Source organism: Leopardus geoffroyi, chromosome A1 (assembly GCF_018350155.1).
Source record: "Leopardus geoffroyi isolate Oge1 chromosome A1, O.geoffroyi_Oge1_pat1.0, whole genome shotgun sequence".
NCBI classification, from domain to species: domain Eukaryota; kingdom Metazoa; phylum Chordata; class Mammalia; order Carnivora; family Felidae; genus Leopardus; species Leopardus geoffroyi.
The window spans coordinates 135774815-135794723 of NC_059326.1; the positions used below are offsets into that span (position 1 = coordinate 135774815).

The 19909-nt window shown below is 38.9% G+C and overlaps 1 protein-coding gene across 9 annotated transcripts in view; it reads left to right on the top strand.

The window, feature by feature from the left end:
- The first annotated feature begins 3139 nt into the window (after positions 1–3139).
- The window catches only part of CDK7 (cyclin dependent kinase 7), a 62496-nt gene continuing 45726 nt past the window's right edge, over positions 3140–19909 (top strand). For 2 of the 9 annotated variants that reach the window (XM_045446260.1, XM_045446252.1), the window contains exons 1-7: positions 3150–3344; positions 3680–3739; positions 11803–11836; positions 12973–13040; positions 14223–14291; positions 17199–17309; positions 18320–18438. In XM_045446260.1, coding sequence (XP_045302216.1) covers positions 3279–3344; positions 3680–3739; positions 11803–11836; positions 12973–13040; positions 14223–14291; positions 17199–17309; positions 18320–18438 — 527 coding nt within the window. In that variant the 5' untranslated portion in view covers positions 3150–3278. Of the gene's footprint in view, positions 3345–3679; positions 3740–11774; positions 11837–12972; positions 13041–14222; positions 14292–17198; positions 17310–18319; positions 18439–19909 lie in introns of all 9 variants that reach the window. The other 7 variants (XM_045446268.1, XM_045446273.1, XM_045446225.1 and 4 more) reach the window with 7 other exon arrangements.

Sequence of the window (19909 nt, forward strand, 5' to 3'; positions counted from 1 at the left end):
CACCTTACTACAGATCCTACCATGAAAGTTGCAGTGAAAAAATAGATCACTTTTATAGAATCTGTGAACACAAGTATGACAAAAAGGCATATTCAGTGGGAGTTGGTGTCACAGGATGAGTTCCCAACAAGGATAGTATAGAAAGAATTCTGGCTTAGCTTTAAATAGCCTGTATTTTCATTTCAGAGTGAAGCACTTAAAATGTGTAACCATCAGCAAATTGCTGAATTTGTTCAAGTTTTTCAGTTTTCCTCTCCAATACTATACAGTGTGATAGGCGGGATCACAGTAGTGTATTATGTATTACTTTGTAGCAATTGAAAACTTAATGACTAAACACCCAAAATGTAGTGGCTAAAAACAACAATAATCACTTAATAGCTCATGGTTCCTCTGGGTCTGGAATTCTGGACCGTTTGGTTTGGCACTTGTGCTCAGTGTGTCTCATGAGGCTGCAATCAGATGCCAGCGAGGACTGCGGTTATCTGGAAGCTTGACTGAAGCTAGATTATCTACCTCCAGTGGCTCATTCACGTGGCTGGCAAGTTGATGCTGGCTGTTGGTGGGAGGCCCCAGTTCTTCCCCACATAGGCCTCTTCACAGGGCTACCTGATTGAATTCATGATATGGTGGCTGACTTACCCCAGAGCAAATGATCTAGGCTTGCAAGGCAGGCAGAGCAATGCCTTTTATGATCCAGACTGAAAAGTTACAACACTCACTTCTGTCATATTCTACAGGTCACACAGAACAGCCTGTTTCACTGTCAGAGGAGACTGCACAAGCGCATTGATACAGAATGGAAGATTCATTGGGGCCATCGTGAAAGCTGGCTATTGCTAATGGGTGCAAGTGCTTTCTAAACTGTATAATGCTATACAGATGACAAAAGGTATTTTATGCATACAGTGACCTAATGAACCCAGAATATGACCTAAACAACTGCCTTTTTACCCTACTTAAAATGTCCCCAGATGGGAATTAACTTGTCAACAGCATAGTATAATGTGATCATCAATTCATATGCCATGATATACTTCGGAGCCTCTAGCCTCACAGGTGTATCATCACATTTAGCTCACTACTTAGCTTATTGCTACTACAAGTGAGGTTAAATTACTATTAAAGTGAGGGAACTTTGAGGGAACTTTAAATTCTGTGATTCCCATATATTATTAGGTATGACTTGACACAACTAAGAGACAATGGTAAAGATGGTGTGTTTGTGTAATGTATGAGAAGTTTGCCTATGAACATATCAGAGCTCAATAAAAACCGAAGTGACAAAGAGCTGGAAGGAGACCAGTGATAGTTACACAATGACAAACAGCACTGTCAGACCCTGTTCTAAGGGTTTTGGAAATGTGAAGTCATTTAAGACTTGCAGCAACGCAATGAATAGTTGGAAACTAGGAACCAAAAGGTAAATACTTTGCCCAAGTAATAAATCTAGTGATTGAATATTTGTAGTCAAGTAATTTACCTTGACTAAATTATGAGTGTTGGTATTCTGCCTTTTTCAACTCTGAATATTTGCAACTCTTGGAAACAACAAATGCTCCAGCTCAAAACCTTGGAATTACTGTTTTGTTTTTCCTCCCCCCACAACCCATATCCAGTCTGTCAGTAAATCTTATTGGCTAGAAGCCAAAATGATACCACCTTACATAGCTTACTGCAATAATTCTTTTACAGGCCTTGATTTTTTTCTTGCCCCTTTAAGTCTATACTGCTGTCAATGTAAAGGGCCATAGTGAACTTTAAAACAATCAGATCACATTACTTTGCTGAAAACTCTACAGTGGCTTTTTTTTTTTTTTTTTTTTTGGCAGTGTCTTTTCAGTGATGTCTTTTATTTTTTTATTTTTTAACTTTTTTTAAAATTTATTTTTGAGACAGAGAGAGACAGAGCATGAACGGGGGAGGGGCAGAGAGAGAGGGAGACACAGAATTGGAAGCAGGCTCCAGGCTCTGAGCCATCAGCCCAGAGCCCGACGCGGGGCTCGAACTCATGTTCCCTGAAATCGTGACCTGAGCTGAAGTCGAGCGCTTAACCGACTGAGCCACCCAGGCGCCCCTCAGTGATGTCTTTTAACACCTATTAAAAAAAATTTTTTTTAACCTTTGTTTTTATTTTTGAGACAGAGAGAGACAAAGCATGAATGGGGGAGAGTCAGAGAGAGGGAGACACAGAATCTGAAACAGGCTCCAGGCTCTGAGCTGTCAGCACAGAGCCTGAGGCGGGGCTCAAACTCACGGACTGAGAGATCACGACCTGAGCCGAAGTCCGACGCTTAACCGACTGAGCCACCCAGGCGCCCCTTTTAACACCTATTTAAAACTGCAAGCCCTACTATATCCCTTTTCCTGCTTTATTATCTCTATAGCACTGAATTCTGTGTACCGTATTTTATCCCCTTCCGTTGGAAAGCATGGTTCCTTGTCTTTTTCCCTCCTGATTTCTCAGAGTCTGGCACATAGCACTCAATATACATTCGCTGAATAGTGAATTAATGTGTTGAAAACTTATGCGAATCAAGGTTGAGTACTGCTCACAGTTAACAAGCACCTACTATGTCTAAACTTTCTGGATATCTGATTTACTCTTCAAAACCACTTATGATGTAGCCTATTTCCATTCTACAAAGTAGAAAACCGATGATCAGATGTCTGTTCCACAGTACAAAATTCTTCAGCTGACTTGGAATTTTTTCTCCCGGTAGTGCTTCTTTACAAAGGACTGAACTAAGAACGCCACTTGGCCAGCCCTAAGGAACTGGGTTCTCTTCTAAGTAACCTGAGATTGCGACGCTAGGCGTCCATAGCAACCGTGGCGCCCTGACGCCCTTGCGCAATTACCAGAAAGCGAGATTCGGAATAAAGAGGTCAAGCCTTCCATACTCATACATTAAGCCCCGAACTCAGAACATCGTAGCAGAACGCTGACCTGTCTCCGGTAGTGAAGGAAATATTTAACTTAAAACCGTAACAGGGCTACAGTCACCACCTAAAACATTCCGCTTCCGGGACCAGCAGGCTATGGCGAGACGCGGCGCGGGCCACACAGAAACGCCAACAGGCCTGACTCGCGCCGCTTCCGTAGGGGAAGCTCTGGCCGGACTTAGCAGCATCCAGCTCAAACCGGAAGTAGGGGCGGAGCTAGTAAAGCGTCGGCTCTCCGTCAACGGAAGTGGCTGTTGGAGGCTCTAAGGTAGCTTTAAATTCCTCCTGTCTCGGGAGCTCGCTCTTTACAGTTGGAGTCGCGTTTCGTGCCACGGATGGCGGTGGACGTGAAGTCGCGAGCAAAGCGTTATGAAAAACTGGACTTCCTCGGGGAGGGACAGGTGAGGTTCCCGGGCGGGATTCGGGGGGGCCTGAGCCGAGAGCGCGGAGCCGCCTGACACACTCGCACGTTTTCTGGTGGAAGTCAGAGGACTGGCCTGGCTTCTCCTTCTTTTTGGGCGAGTCTGCCCGTGTGTGTACCCTAGAGGAGAGCTCCCGAGTGGTCCTCCCTTTCTGAAGAATAGACTGGAACGGGCAGTTTATCGCCTCACCACGTTTCAAGCAGCCGCGCATCTTCAGCAGCCGTGGGGTGTTTGCTTCTCCGGATCTGAAAAAGTGAAAAGGCAAACACAAAAGAGCTCCCACGAACTTAGATTGTTTCTGCTTTTCTCTCTAGTTTGCCACGGTTTACAAGGCCAGAGACAAGAACACCAACCAAATTGTCGCCATTAAGAAAGTGAGTTACCGTCTGTTATTTTTCCTGGAGTCTCCGAGCATATCTGTGTGTGTGAGCTCTTGCATGGGCTTTTTACTACTCTTGACCGTACTCTGCTCATGAGGAGTTATTTATGTCCTTTTCGGGGAAGGTAGAATTTATTAGTATTTTGTGTTCCAAGATGGAACTCGGGTTGAACTAGTTTTTTGTTGTTGTTCCATTAGTTGAAATAAAGGGGAAGCTGTATGTTACGTTTGCTTTTTAAACTCATACGTGGGTAAGGGGGACAAGGACTCAAATGTTGGGTCCTTAGAACTATTTTAATATCCTTATCTTCCCATGTCACCGTTTCTGCCACACCTGCATCCATTTTGTGCATCGTCTGTATTTTCTTTCTTTCTTTTTATTAAGTTTATTTTGAGAGGGGGAGGAGGGGCAGAGAGAGGGAGAAAAAGAATCTCAAGTAAACTCTGTACTGTCAGCACATTCGAACTCACAAAGCGTGTGATCATGACCTGAGCCACAATCAAGTCCTACAGCTTAATGGTCTGAATCGCCCTCCCCCTCCGGCCCCCACGCCAGGCGCCCCTCCTGTGTATTTTCTGTGTACAGATTTTCCATGTAAGGCTTTTACCAGCATTATCATTATCATTTTAAAAAATTATTTTTGTAGCTTTTTGACTTGGATTCATTCAAGAAACTTCAGTCATATTTAGCTTATTTTCTGCATGTCAGGCACTTTCACTTACGTTTTTTCTTTTAGTCTTCAAAATAGCCATGTGAAATAAAGTATCCCTATATAATACTTGAGATACTTGAGCTAAGAAAGATTAAGTAACTCGTCAAGCTGACACAGATCCTAACTGATAAAACTAGAATTTCAATCCAGGTGTTTTGATGCCAGGTTGCATGTTCTTTCCTGTGCTACTGAAATCAGTAACCCTCTGAAAGAGAGGCTGTTGTCACATTTCAGGGCCTGTTGGGGGAGGTGATCTCCACCTTCTTATTGTTCCTGTTGCTGTTTGAATCTGTTTCTCCTTCAAAATTCCTAACTCCTTTGAAGCATATTTATACCTGACTTCCTATCTCCCTTTGCACAGTTATTTTTGCTATTTTTGTCTTTTCACTTTTTCTGGCTTCTCTTCCGCTTCATTTCCCAATTTATGTGCTGTAATCCAGCATTGTAGCTACTCCTGTGTAAAAGCCTAATCTATTCTGACCCTTTCTAAAGTTATGTTTTTATTTCTACCCGTGGTTCACTATATTCTAGCCCCCCTGACCTTTCTGTCCCTTGAACACATTAAATTCAGTTCGTTCCCAGGATCATTGCAGCATCATATGCTGCCTTCTGGTTAGCATATTTTTCCTCTAAAACTTGGCATGACTGATTCCTAATCTTGAAAACTCACTCACATGTCTGTTCCACATAGAGGCCTTCACTGGTCACCCTTGTCTTCTTTGCCATATTTCTCCGTTATCTTCATAACATTTATCAAAATCTGAAGTCCTCTTATCTCTCAACTTATTGTGTGTCTACTTCCACTCAAATAATACTTTGGTCTGTGGCCAGTAGTTTTGTAGACATTTATTAAAAATGTATTAACCTGGGGTGCCTGGGTGGCTCAGTCAGTTAAGCGTCCAACTTCAGCTCAGGTCATGATCTTGCACTTTGTGAGTTTGAGCCCGGCATTGGGCTCTGTGCTGTCAGTGCAGAGCCTGCTTTGGATCGTCTCTCTCTCTCTCTCTCTTTCTCTCTCTCTCTCTCTCTCTCTCATGCTCCCATGCTCACGCATACATGCTCTCTCTCAAAATAAGACATTAAAAACTGTAAATAAAAAATAAAAATGATTAACCAGACTGATATAATTCCTTCAGTGTTAGTATATTGAGTTTTGTAGTTGTCTGAAAATCCTAGTGGGGTTTGTTTCGTTTGGGGTTTTTTTTGCTTGTTTTTAACATAAGTTAGGATTTAAAATCCATCCTGTTTCTCTTTGATAGACTTTTACCCCTTGACGGTGACTCACAGTGGAATCTTCTTTTATTTATTTATTATTATTTCTTTAATTTTGAGAGAGAGAGAGAGCAAGGGAGAGGGGCAGTGGGAGAGAGAGAAAATGTCTTATGCAGGCTCCACTCTCAGTGTGGAGCCCGATGCAGGACTCGATTCCACTACATCAGGATAAAGACCTGAGCCAAAATCAAGAGTCAGATGCTCAACCGACTGGGCCACCCAGGTGCCCCGTACATTTATTTTTTTAAATTATGTTTAAGTAATTTCTGCCACCCAGTAAGTATAAGGCTTGACTCACCATCCCAGGATCAGGAGTTACATGCTTTTCCTACTGAACCAGCCAGGTGCTCCTTTACATTTAATTTTTATTTCCAGTAATACATCTTTGTGGTTTTAAAATAAAAGGCCAAGGCTTTTTAAGGTGCTTGACTCTTCTAGCCCTGTTTTTCACTCCTTGGAGCAATCACGTTCAACTCCTATAATTTGCCTATGGTATTTACTTTTTTTTTTTTTTAATGTTTATTTATTTTTGATAAAAGAGAGTGAGAGAGACAGAGTGCAAGTAGGGGAGGGGCAGAGAGAGAGTGAGACACAAAATCCAAATCAGGCTCCAGGCTCTGAGCTGTCAGCCCAGAGCCTGACGCGGGGCTCAAACCCACAAACCACGAGATCATGACCTGAGCCAAAGTTGGATGCTTAACCAACCGAGCCACCCGGGGGCCCCAAAATTCGCTTCTTTTTAACCAATCTCTACACCGAACTTAGGGCTTGAACTCACAACCCTGAGATCAAGAGTCACATGTTCCACCTATTGAGCCAGCCAGGCACCCCTTTCTGGTATTTACTTATTTCTGTTTCATTAAATAATTTGCTTACATCATTATTTCTTGAGACCCCACCCCCCCAACCTCGTTTTAGGCATTCTTTCTGCTATAGATTTGATGTTTTGGACCTTCCCCTCCCAACACTCAAAATTTTTACCAGTTCATTTACTAACATTTGTGCTTAATTTTACAAAAAATGAATATTCTGTATTCTTTCACCTATTGTTATCTTGGACTTTTAAGATGTCATAGAGGTAAGTGGAATATTTAATTTCTACTGAAATTTATAAAATAGCATTGGTCTCTACCTCATCTTTTTAAACAGATCATACTGAATTTATGTTTCCCAATTTATTTAACCAATCCTGTATTAGTGGCCTTTTGGAGTATTTTGTTTACTTGCTGGCTGGCTGCCTGCCTGCCTAAACCCCCATATATAAATTTTCTTTTGCAGTTTGTTTTTCTGATTCAGCATTATTTCTGAAATCTTCTACATGGATACTGTAGATCTGGTTTATTTATGATCATTGGTGATTAGATTTCATCATATGACTACAGTAAAATTTGCCCATCCAAATTCTTGTTGATAAACATTTAGGCTGTTTTGTTGTCTTTATGTTTTCCCTTAAAATAGCCCTATAGACATTCCTATTCATGTGAGTTTCTTTAGAGAATATATCCTTATTTGAAGCCAACTATGAATTATTCTTTTAGGGAATATATAGCATCAGCCTCACCACATATTGTTAGATTGCTCTTCAAAGTGGTTAGACTAGTTTGACCTCCTCCCCACATTCTTATCATATTTGTATTGTCAGATTTTACAACATTTGTCAATTACCTGCATCAGAAATAGTATATGATTGTTTAAATTAATTGTTTAAAATAATTGTTTCAATTTCTCTGATTACCAGTTAGATCATCCTTAGATTTATTAACTTTTTAGACTTTCTCCTATGAGTTTTTCTGTTAGCTTGCTTACATTTTTTCCTTCCTGTTGATTTGGTGGAATTCTTTATATATTCTGGGTATTGACCCTTTGTCAAAAATACGAACTACAGATATCATCTCCCAGTCTTTGACTAGACTTTTAGTTTATATATGGTATCTTCTGAAGCACAGAAATTTAGAATTCTGTTCTGGTTGAATTTGTCCATTTTTTTCCTTCATGGGTTTCCATCTTGTATGCTTGCCAACCTCCAGTTTGTAAAGGATTCTATTTACTAAATATTTTAAAATACTGCTTTTCACACTTAGGTCTTTGTTCCATCTGGAGTTAATTTTTCTATTTTGTGTAATATGAGGATCCAGTATTTTTTTCCTTGCTGACCCAGCATAATTGATAGTCTGTCCTTTTCCTGGTGAGTTGTAACACGAAGTTCTGCATTTAGTTGTAATGCCATGTTCCATTATATACTTGGATCTGTTTCCGGGCACCGTACTTTTTTTCCATTGATTGATTTTTTTCCATCCTTGCTCAAGTACTATAGTGTCTTTAATTATTACTGCCTTATAAAAAGGCTTGAAATCTGGTAAGTTGCACATACCTGTTTTTCTTCAAAATTACCTTGTTTACTTTATCTGCCATTTGGGAAATTTCTGACGATCAGAATTTGATATGAGTTAGATATTACATGGTGCTGAGGCATTATTAATAATTTTGTAGGGGGGCGCCTGGGTGGCTCAGTCGGTTGAGCGTCCGACTTCGCTCAGGTCACGATCTCACGGTCCGTGAGTTCGAGCCCCGCATCGGGCTCTGGGCTGACAGCTCGGAGCCTGGAGCCTGCTTCGGATTCTGTGTCTCCCTCTGTCTCTGGCCCTCCCCCCGTTCATGCTCTGTCTCTCTCTGTCTCAAAAATAAATAAATGTTAAAAAAAAAAATTAAAAAAAAAAATAATTTTGTAGGTATGAAATAGCATTTTGCATATGTAAGAAAATGTCCATATTTTAGAAGTGCCTACTTAAGTACATGGGGATGAAATGACATGAAATGTGAGGTTTGTTATAAAACATTTTAGCCAACAGAAAGGGGGGCAGAGATTAATGATGTAGTAAGTGAGGGTCACCTGAGTGGCTCAGTAGGTTGAGCATCCAACTTGGTTGAGATCATGATCTCATGGTTGGCGAGTTCGAGCCCCATGTTGGGCTCTCTGCTGTCAGCATGGAGCCTGTTTGGAATCTGCTGTTTCCCTCTCTCTGCCCTTCCACCACCTGCATGCGCTAGCATACTCTCTCTCTCTTTCTCACAAATAAACATTGAGGCACCTGGGTGGCTCAGTTGGTTGAGTCTCTGACTTTGGCTTCAAGTCGTGATGTTGAGGTTCTTGAGTTTGAGCCTGGCATTGGGCTCTGTGCTGAATGCTCGGAGCCTGGAGCCTGCTTCGGATTCTTTCTCCCTCTATCTGTGCCCCTCTACCACTCGTGCTTTGTCTCTCTCTCAAACATTAAAAAAAGTAAGTAAACATTTTAAAAATAATAATAATGAAATAAGTGTGGCAAAATACTGATAATTGTTTAATCTGGGTGATGAAGTAGATGACTTCATGAAACTAATATATTTTTACTGTGGTTGGAAAATGTAATAATTTTGGGGGCACCTTCCTGGCTCAGTCGGTTAAGTGTCAGACTTTGGCTCCGGTCGTGATCTCATGGTTCATGAGTTCAAGCCCCACGTCCATCTCTGTGCTGACACCTCAGAGCCTGGAGCCTGTTTCAGATTCTGTGTCTCCCTCTCTCTCTGTCCCTCCCTTGCTTGCTCTGTCTCTTTCTCTCAAAAATAAATTAAAATTTTTTTTAATTCAGAAAATTAATAATTTTTAAAATTGTTCTTAGCTCCTTAATATTCCATGTAGAATTTAGAATCAATTTGTCCTCTTTCTTTCTTTCTTTCTTTCTTTCTTTCTTTCTTTCTTTCTTTCTTTCTTTCTTTCAAATTTTTGTAATCTTTATTTATTTTTGGGAGAGAGAGAGAGAGAAGCAGAGCTCCAGCGGAGGTGGAACAGAGAGAGAGGGAGACAGAATCCGAAGCAGGCTCCAGGCTCTGAGGTGTCAGCACAGAGCCCGATGTGGGGCTTGAACTCATGAGCTGTGAGTTCATGACCTGAGCTGAAGTCAGACACTTAAACGACTGAGACACCCAGGTGCCCCTGTCACTGTTCTTTAAAAAATGCTGTTGAGATTTGGATTTGGTTGCATTGAACTTAAAGAAAATTTATGTATTTGGTATATTTATGATAGTACTGAGTTTTGCTGTCCATGAATGTGGCATTTGTTTATTTTGATCTCATTTTTAAGCATGTTTTAATGTTCTTTTATAATTTAGTTTTGGAAGGCTTAGCACATCTGTTAGATTTATTCCTGAAGTGCCTTATATTTTTTGATGCTATACTAGTCTATCTTTATGTAAAAAGTTGTGTCTGTAGTATTATAGGGAGATGTCTTTCCATGTCTTTTTATCTGTATTTTTTTTTTAATTTTTTTTTTTCAACGTTTATTTATTTTTTTTGGGACAGAGAGAGACAGAGCATGAACGGGGGAGGGGCAGAGAGAGAGGGAGACAAAGAATCGGAAACAGCCTCCAGGCTCTGAGCCATCAGCCCAGAACCTGACGCGGGGCTGGAACTCACAGACCGCGAGATAGCGACCTGGCTGAAGTCGGACGCTTAACCGACTGCGCCACCCAGGCGCCCCTTATCTATATATTTTATCGTTATCAGGAATCTTATTTTTTTAATTCCAGTATAGCTAACATACAGTGTTGCATTAGTTTCTGATGTACAATATAGTGACTCAACAATTCTATACGTAACTCACGGTTTATCATAAGTGTACTCTTAATCCCCTTAACCTATTTTACCCATTCTCCCTACCTTCTCTCTTTGTTCTCTGTAGTTAAGAGTCTTTTTCTTGGTTTGTCTCCTTTTTTATTTGAGTTTGTTTTGCTTCTTAAATTCCACGTTTGAGAGAAATCATATGGTATTTGTCTTTCTCTTACTTATTTCACTTAGTGTTATAGCCTCTAGATCCATGCATGTTGTTGTAAATGGCAAGATTTCATTCTTTTCTTTTTTGTGGCCGAGTAATAGTCTATTGTGAATATATGTACCACATCTTTATTATTCATCTATAGATGGACACTTGGGCACTTGAGTTGCTTCTGTAGTTGGGCTTTTGTAAATAATGTTGCAGTTAACACAGGGGTGCATATATCTTTTTGAATTAGTGTTTTCATATTCTTTAGGTAGGTAAATACCCAGTAGTGAAATTACTGGATCCTGTGGTAATTGTATTTTTAATTTTTTGAGGAACTTCTGTACTGTTTTCCACAGTGGCCGCAATCAGTTTGTATTTAGTTTTTTAGGTACAATAGCTTTTTCAGAAGTAGTTGTTCTTTTTTATTTTGTTTTGTTTTGTTTTTTAGTATTCTTGATTGCATTTAGTCATTGTACAAAGCAGTGAGTAAGAGACTGGTGTAAGCCTGAACCTATTCATGCAATTTGTTATACTTATTTCTTTATTGTTACACTTATTAATGGTAACAACAGTTAAACCATTTTTTGTATTCCTAATTTGTAATTTTGCTTTTTAGAAACTGTGTTCCCTAAGAGCATATTATTGGGCATATTAATAAACATGTTACTTTAGAGGCGCCAGGGTTGCTTATTTGGTTGGTTGAGCATCCGACTTCGGCGCAGGTCATGGCAGGTCATGGTCTCGTGCATCTTGAGTTTGCGCCCTATATTGGGCTCACTGCTGTCAGCACGTAACAGCCTTTGAATCCTTTGTCTTCCTCTCTCTGCCCCTCCCCCACTTGCGTGCGCCCTCTGTCTCAAAAAAAATACATAAACATTTTTTTAAAACATGTTATTTTATGTTTATATGTTACGTATTTCCTCCCAAATAGGCTACCTTGAATTGCTATTTTTGTTTGTTAATCAGGATGCCCTCAGTTACTTTTCCACATTTAATCTTGCAAAGATACAGGAGACATTTATTTTCTTAAGTCCATTATTTGAATGTATAACTTAAAAACTTAAAGAGTGAGGAGTGGTAGGTACTTGATCCTTTCGTATACTGTTAATTTTGCTTTTCAAATTCGTGATTTCGACTCTCTTCTTGCTTACTAGCTACATGTAAGTTGCTACATATTTTTACTGTGGCTGTATATTTGAAGTGTTTGTATTTTATGCATGAAGTCTAAAATAATTTAACACATTTTTAGTGTTTGTTTTTTTTTCCCCCTCTACCAGATTAAACTTGGACATAGATCAGAAGCTAAAGATGGTGAGTATTTAATGTAATCTGACCAAACAGGATAAGTTTTTCTTCTCACTGAGGAAGTTCAAGTATTAGCGTTCTAAGTGGCTCTGGGTAGAGTTTTTGCAGGGTGCTAGAAGAGTAGACTCAGCATAGAGACAGGATATCGGTGATATCCATCATTTGGTTGTTAAGAGTCATGTAAGTCACTCAAGTCATCTGAGTAAATGGAACATCGCAAAGTTATTTATCAGTGGCTTGTCTTGCAGTCTTCATTACTGTTTTTTTTTTTTTTTTTTTTTTTTTTCAACGTTTATTTATTTTTGGGACAGAGAGAGACAGAGCATGAACGGGGGAGGGGCAGAGAGAGAGGGAGACACAGAATCGGAAACAGGCTCCAGGCTCTGAGCCATCAGCCCAGAGCCTGACGCGGGGCTCGAACTCACGGACCGCGAGATCGTGACCTGGCTGAAGTCGGACGCTCAACCGACTGCGCCACCCAGGCGCCCCTCTTCATTACTGTTTAACGTGTTGTTGTAAGCAGTTTATTCTTTATCTTAGCTTTTAATTACTTTAAAAATTCAGGATATAGCTTCATAGAAGTACAGAAAACTCACTCTGGAATAAATGTATGGAGGAAAATATCTTTATCCCTTCCACACCCTTGTGTGCTATAGTGTTAAATCTTATTTAGTCAGTTTTTATAAAAAGGATCCATCATCTATTTAACAGCTAGTACCAGATCTTATTTTAAATTAGGGGTTCTATCTTCTGTTTTGGGAAAGATACTGTCTTACCACTGTTTTGCTGTTACCATCAAGAATCTGTTGCTAATATTTGTAACGTAAGAAGGAGGAAGCTCTTGACATATTGCCTTCATGTTACAAGCCGACACCTGTTATTCCAGCAGTCTTCTAAAGTGATATGCTGCAAAGTGAATACTTTTTGTCATCATTTATCATAGTCTGTGTGAAGCTAGTTTCAAAATAAAGCAGTATAAAAGAAAACCAGATGTCATAAAAATTGGCAAAGTAGCCCTTATTTTTCTGTAGAATATGCATATCTATTCCCCGAAAGACTAACTTTTCCCCAAAAAATATGTTTGTAAGAAGATATGAGGCTTCAGAATTGCTTTTCACATTTTGCTCTGCTTTTTTATATAGGTATAAATAGAACAGCCTTAAGAGAGATAAAATTATTACAGGAGCTAAGTCATCCAAATATAATTGGTGTGAGTATGATCTACGTTGTTTCTGGGATATGGGACCCTGCCATTTCTGAATGTGGTAGTTGTTGATTGAAGGCTCAGCAAGATGAGTTGTTTTAGGTGAGCCTTGTAAAAAAGCTTAACAGTTTATCATGCCGAAATGTATTTTTTGTTCTAATTGAACTGGAGGCAGTGTCTTTAAAACCGTAAAACTGATGAAATAAATTTAATTTTGTCAAAAATTATTTTGAAGCCTAGAGAGCTCTAACATGCAGAAGCTTGAGTAAGCTCCCTACGACTCTGTGCCATAATTTCTACCTCATAGGGTTGTTGCGAGACTAGTTAATTTATTGAATGTGTGCAAAGTACCTGGAAAATAGTGCCTGGCATAGAGATGGCATATAATGAATGATAGCTGCCACTGCTATTTATAGGATTTTCTTAAATACTGAGCATGGTAATTTTTCTGAATTAGAGACTGAGGTGAGATTTTCATTAATGATTTCTTTAAAAAAATTTTTTTTTTCAACGTTTATTTATTTTTGGGACAGAGAGAGACAGAGCATGAATGGGGGAGGTGCAGAGAGAGAGGGAGACACAGAATCGGAAACAGGCTCCAGGCTCCGAGCCATCAGCCCAGAGCCCGACGCGGGGCTTGAACTCACGGACCGCGAGATGGTGACCTGGCTGAAGTCGGACGCTTAACCGACTGTGCCACCCAGGCGCCAATGATTTCTTAATTATAACTGAAAATTTTGGAGGAGAATTTAAGTAGTTAATGACTTTTTAAAAAAATGTTTATTTATTTGAGAGAGAGAGAGCACGTGAGCAGCAGAGGGGTAGATAGACATTCTCAAGCAGGCTCCATGCTCGGCACAGAACCTGATGCGAGACTGGATCTCATGACCCTGAAATCATGATCTGAGCTGAAATCAGGAATCAGACACTTAACCAACTGAGCCACGCAGGGACTCCTAGTGACTTTTTAAAAATATTAAAGTTTAGTATTTTTGTGCTTCAAAGTACTAATTCCTAGGGGGGAAAAAGGATAAATGTCAAATTTAATAAAATAATTCAAATTTAACAGGGAAATATCAGCAGTCCAGTGCTAGTTTAAATTTTTTGAAATTACTTCGGTTGGTATAATTTTCAAGTATTTAATAGAGAATCAGATTTTGATCTTTTTTTTTTAATACTCCTTTGCAGCTCCTTGATGCGTTTGGACATAAATCTAATATTAGCCTTGTCTTTGATTTTATGGAAACTGATCTGGAGGTAAGATTAAGATTCGTAGAGAAATTTTTTTCTCTCTAAATCAAAAGAGAACCTGAATGTTTATTTTCTATGTTTAAAGATACTGTTAGTCAAAGGAATGCTTAATTTTGTTGAAATGTGAATGTACTCCCCCGCCCCCACCAGAATGACAGAGAGAAAGAGAGCATTTGTGTTTGAGCACACAGGGTAGAGTCAGATGGAGAGGAGGATAGAGAATCTCAAGTGGGCTCCAGAGCCAGCTGAAAGCTCTACTCGGGGCTCAGTCTCACAACTGTGAGATCATGACCTAAGTCACAATCAGAAATCAGACGCTTAATTGACTAAGCCACCCAGGCACCCCTAAATGTGAATGTACTCTTTTTTTTTTTTCTTTTAATGTTTATTTATTTTTGAGACACAGAGAGAGACAGAGAGTGAGTGGGGGAGGGGCAGAGAGAAGGATACACAGAATCCAAAGCAGGCTCCAGGCTCTACACTGTCAGTGCAGAATCCGACACAGGGCTCAAACTCACAGACCTCGAGATCATGACCTGAGCCGAAGCGAAGCTGGACGCTTAATTGGCTAAGCCACCCGGGTGCCCCAGTATTCTTAAGTGAAAGATCTTTTGAGTCATTTAGCCATATTCCCAGTGTTAGATACAGAGATTTGGATTTCAAAGCATTTTTGTTGACCAAGTTCCCTATACTTTATTGACATTATTTTTAGATAAATGAGTATCAGGTCTTTCAGAATTTCCATATTATTACAGAATATCATCTTTTTGAAAGCCAAATTTTTGTTTTTGAGAAATTAAAATGTTACGGTTTTTCTTAATATTAATTGAATCTCAAAAATTGACAATCCAGGGATGTTGAACAACTGAAAGTCTCATATGCTGCTGGTGAGAATGCAAAATGGTACAGCCAGTTTGGAAAATAGTTTGGCAGTTTCTTAAACAGTTAAATACACACGTAAAGTACGATCTCGCAATACCACTGCTAGGCATTCAAGAGAAACAAAAACTTGTCTACACAGAAATCAGTTGGTACACAGATGTTTAGCTTTATTCATTATTGCCCAAATTGGAAACAATCCAGTACTCACTTTTGTCTAGTGAATATATAAACAAACTGTGGTATATCTATATAATGGAATACTGTTCGGGAATAAAAAGAAATTACTCAATTAAGCAACAGTATAGAGAAATCTCAAATGCATTGTACTAAATGAAAGAATCCAGGTTCAAAAGGCTATGTATTATATGATTCTATTTATGTGATATTATGGCAAAGGCAAAACTAAAGGAATAGAAATTGGATCAGTTGTGGCCAGGATTGGAGTGGAGGGAAGTACTGGGTACAGTGGGGCCTGAGGCAATTGGGGGTGGGAGTGAGGGTTATAGAACTCTTATCTTGATTATGGTGGTGATTACACAACTGGATATGTTTGTTAAAACTCATGGAACTATGCACCAAAAAGGGCATGTTTTACCTGAATCTGATTTGTTTTTTTGTTTTTGCAAATGGGATTGTTCTCTTAATTTTTCTTTCTGCTACTTCCATATTAGTGTTTAGATATGCAACAGATTTCTCTATATTGATTTTGTATCCTGCCACTTTCCCGAATTCACTTATCAGTTCTAGTAGTTCTTTATTTTTATTTTTATTTTTTTCAATATATGAAATTTATTGTCAAATTGGTTTCCATACAACACCCAGTGCTCATCCCAAAAGGTGCCCTCCTCAATACCCATCACCCACCCGCCCCTCCCTCCCACCCCCCATCAACCCTCAGTTTGTTCTCAGTTTTTAAGAGTCTCTCATGCTTTCGCTCTCTCCCACTCTAACCTCTTTTTTTTTTTTTTTCCTTCCCCTCCCCCATGGGTTTCTGTTAAGTTTCTCAGGATCCACATAAGAGTGAAAATATATGGTATCTGTCTTTCTCTGTATGGCTTATTTCACTTAGCATCACACTCTCCAGTTCCATCCATGTTGCTACAAAGGGCCGTATTTCGTTCTTTCTCATTGCCATGTAGTACTCCATTGTGTATATAAACCACAATTTCTTTATCCATTCATCAGTTGATGGACATTTAGGCTCTCTAGTAGTTCTTTAAAGACTGTGAATCTTTAGGGTTTTCTATATATAGTATTATGTCATCTGCAAACAATGAAAGTTATTTCTTCTTGCCAGTTTGGATACCTTTTATCCAAATCTGATTTCTAAAAAAATAAAATGGGAATTTTTAGCTAGTATAACTTAAAAATCTAGGAGTAAACTGTCTTTAAGTACAGTTCACAAATAATGCCATCAGAACTCAGTCTTGGACTTTAACTTAGCTCTATTTTCTACTTTGTTGCCTTCCTTCTTAATATAGTGCCTAATTTCTCAATATAGTGGCTCAGGCACTTCATGCTCAGATCCTTAGAGTATATTAATCTCTAAAGAAAGAGAAGGTACTTTGTCCTTTTTCATTCTAGCAGAAGTACTTGGCCTCTTTAATTAGCTTGGCTAGGATCACATGTCCATCCCTAAACCAGTGTCCTGGATAACAGGCTTCAGTTTGGTGGTTCCCTGTGCCTGAGTCTTGTATCTAGCTCTAGAGGCCACAGGTAGTGGTCAGTCCTGTTTTACATTCAAACAAATGATGAATGCTGTTATCAGAAGGGGCTGTACATCCTGGGGCAAGCAAAACAACAGATGTTCACTATTAGTGCCTTTTAAACAGAACAGGAGGAGAGAAAGCACCGGAAGAGATATTTTTCCTAACCATGTAACTTGAAATTCTGACAGTGCTTCCTAAGGAGAGTTAGGCAGTCTTTCTTGAGATTGTTCTGTAGAATGGATAAATTGGTTTTATGTCTGTAAATGATCTTATGTGATATAATTTATTTGGAATAATTGTGTATTATATACCGGCTTTGCAGGTGATAATAAAGGATAATAGTCTAGTGCTGACACCATCACACATCAAAGCCTACATGTTGATGACTCTTCAAGGGTTAGAATATTTACATCAACATTGGATTCTACATCGGGTAAGGTTTTTAACCAAGTGTGATTGATTCTTTATATTTTAGTCAAGGTTTATGTAGCCAATTATTACATAAATGGTCTGAATATGTAAATTGTTAAAAATATAGCTGGACCCCATTTTATCCCACCTTCTTCCTCTGTGTTCCCTTCAGTTGTTCCAGGAGGTGGTGCTATGAGGATTCTAAAATACTATGTGAAATTTAAAAATGGAAGAGGCCCAGTTCATTTTTTTCATAGATGAAGAGCTAAATTGCTAAGTCACCTGACCAAGGTTATATGTATTTTTTCAAGGTCAGTAGCTGGTAACTGACAGAGTATTAGAATCTAGATGTTTGGGTTAACTCCAGTGTTCTTTGTGCTGTATTGTTGTGACAGAAAAAAAAAATACAGTGAGAATCTGGATTAAATTATACAATCCTAAAATTTTTTTAGAAAAACAAAATTTCTAAGAACTCTAAAAATCTATGAAGTAATAAAATTTCTGAAATAGTTGAGTCATTGTTAGAAACATCCAGCTATTGAAACAAGACTGATAATCTAATAGGTAGATGTTCTTAGATATTCTGTTTAGATAAATAGCTGAGAATATATAATTTGTAGTCAGTAATCCTCATATCCTAAACTTGGGATCCCTTTGAGGTTATGGCTAATATCCTTATAGTATAGATTTTGAAGGATATATTCCTCATCCTCTCCAAATGCATAATGTTTTTATTTACCAAAGTTCAGATGGCAGCAACTCTTTGTTGAGTTCATAGTCATTAACACTAGGCTGTTCACAGCAACCTTGTAGGTAAATTGAAGCTCAGTGATCCAAGGTCTCACCAAAGTAATATAACCAATCTTAATTTTTCTTTGGTAGGATTTTATATCAGTGAGAAAAATATTGATTATTATTTCAATTTGGGGTTTACCCTGTTATTGCAAAGTTTAAAGTTAAGCCAACTAAGTGTATTGTTATAATATTCTCTTGTGCCCTGCTTATGTGTTTATTTAAAACCTCCATGTACAGGATCTAAAACCAAATAACTTGTTGCTGGATGAAAATGGAGTTCTAAAACTGGCAGATTTTGGCCTGGCCAAATCATTTGGGAGCCCCAATAGAGCATATACACATCAGGTTGTAACCAGGTAAGAATTTTTTAAAACACTGAAAACTTACGTTGTGTGGGATTTTTTTTTTTTTTTTTTTAAACAAGTTCTCTGTGGGCCCATCGTGGGCTTGAACTCATGACCCTGAGATTGAAAGTCCTATCTCTACTGACTGAGCCAGCTAGGTGCCCCTTGTTGTGTAGGATATTAATCACAAATGAGCATCATTTGGCTTCTTTGAAATATCTCGGCAGAGTTCAGGAATTGTTGGTATTTTACTAAAAACATTGACCTCTTTACGTTGAACCACAATGAAAAAAATACAGCCTTTTTTTCAAATGGAGTTCGATTAAGTCCGTTTTCAGACATTTACCTAACAAGTTTTGGGACTAATTTATACCACTTCTACATTTTAGTTAAGTTGGCTGGAACTGTAGTGGCTATTTTTTTACATATTTACCTGATTGGGGGGGGGGGGGGGGGTTGTGTTTATTTTATAGGTCATTAAGTGATTTCATGTTTTAAATCATTCAGTATGAATAAAAATTCTCTAAAGCAGTACATTGATAACTGGAGTTTTCATGTTTTTAGTACTCATGTTTCATACTTTTTATGTATAAAAACTAAAAAAAATCAAATGAAATAGATAGGGACAGATTTTATAATTCTAGTCAGGATGTCATTTGTTAATTTCCAAGTCTGTTGTAAGGATCTGAAATTTCCTCCATGAAAGGGTTTAAAAGGATAAGAAAGTATGGGGCAGCCTGGGTGTGAGTGGCTCAGTTGGTTAAGTGTTCGGCTTCGGCTCAGGTCATGATCTCATTGTTTGTGGATTTGAGCCCCACGTTGGGCTCTCTGCTGACAGCTTGGAGCCTGGAGCCTGCTTTGTGGATTCTGTGTCTCCCTCCCTCTCTGCCTCTCCCCCTCTTTTACTCTCTCTCTTAAAAGTAAATAAAACATAAAAAAAAAAAAACAAAAGAAAGGATAAGAGAGTAGGAATTGGAGACTGTAAGAACAGATAGCTTTTCAGAATAACTAGAGAATGTGGAGACAGCTATTGGAGGAGGTAGGGCCCATAGAATTTTTTGTTGTTACTTTGTTTTTTAGTTTATTTCTTCAGGCTGAAGAAATAATGTTGTTTGTACATTATTGGTAAAAGTCTAGTGAAGAAGAAAATGTTGATGTGGGAGAAAATGGAGAGATTTCAGTATTCTTTAAAATAAACAAGAGAGGGGCTCCTGGGTGGCTCAGTCAGCCGAGCGGCTGACTTCGGCTCAGGTCATGATCTCACAGTTTGTGAGTTCGAGCCCTGCATTGGGCTCTGTGCTGACAGCTTGGAGCCTGGAGCCTGCTTCAGATTCTGTGTCTCCCTCTCTCTCTGCCCCTCCCCACTCATGTTCTCTCTCTCTCTCTCTCAAAAATAAATAAATGTTTAAAAAAAGAAGAAAAAAAAATAAGCAAGAGAGCAAGGTCTCTCGTACCCACAGTTGAGATACTGGCTTTAAAATAG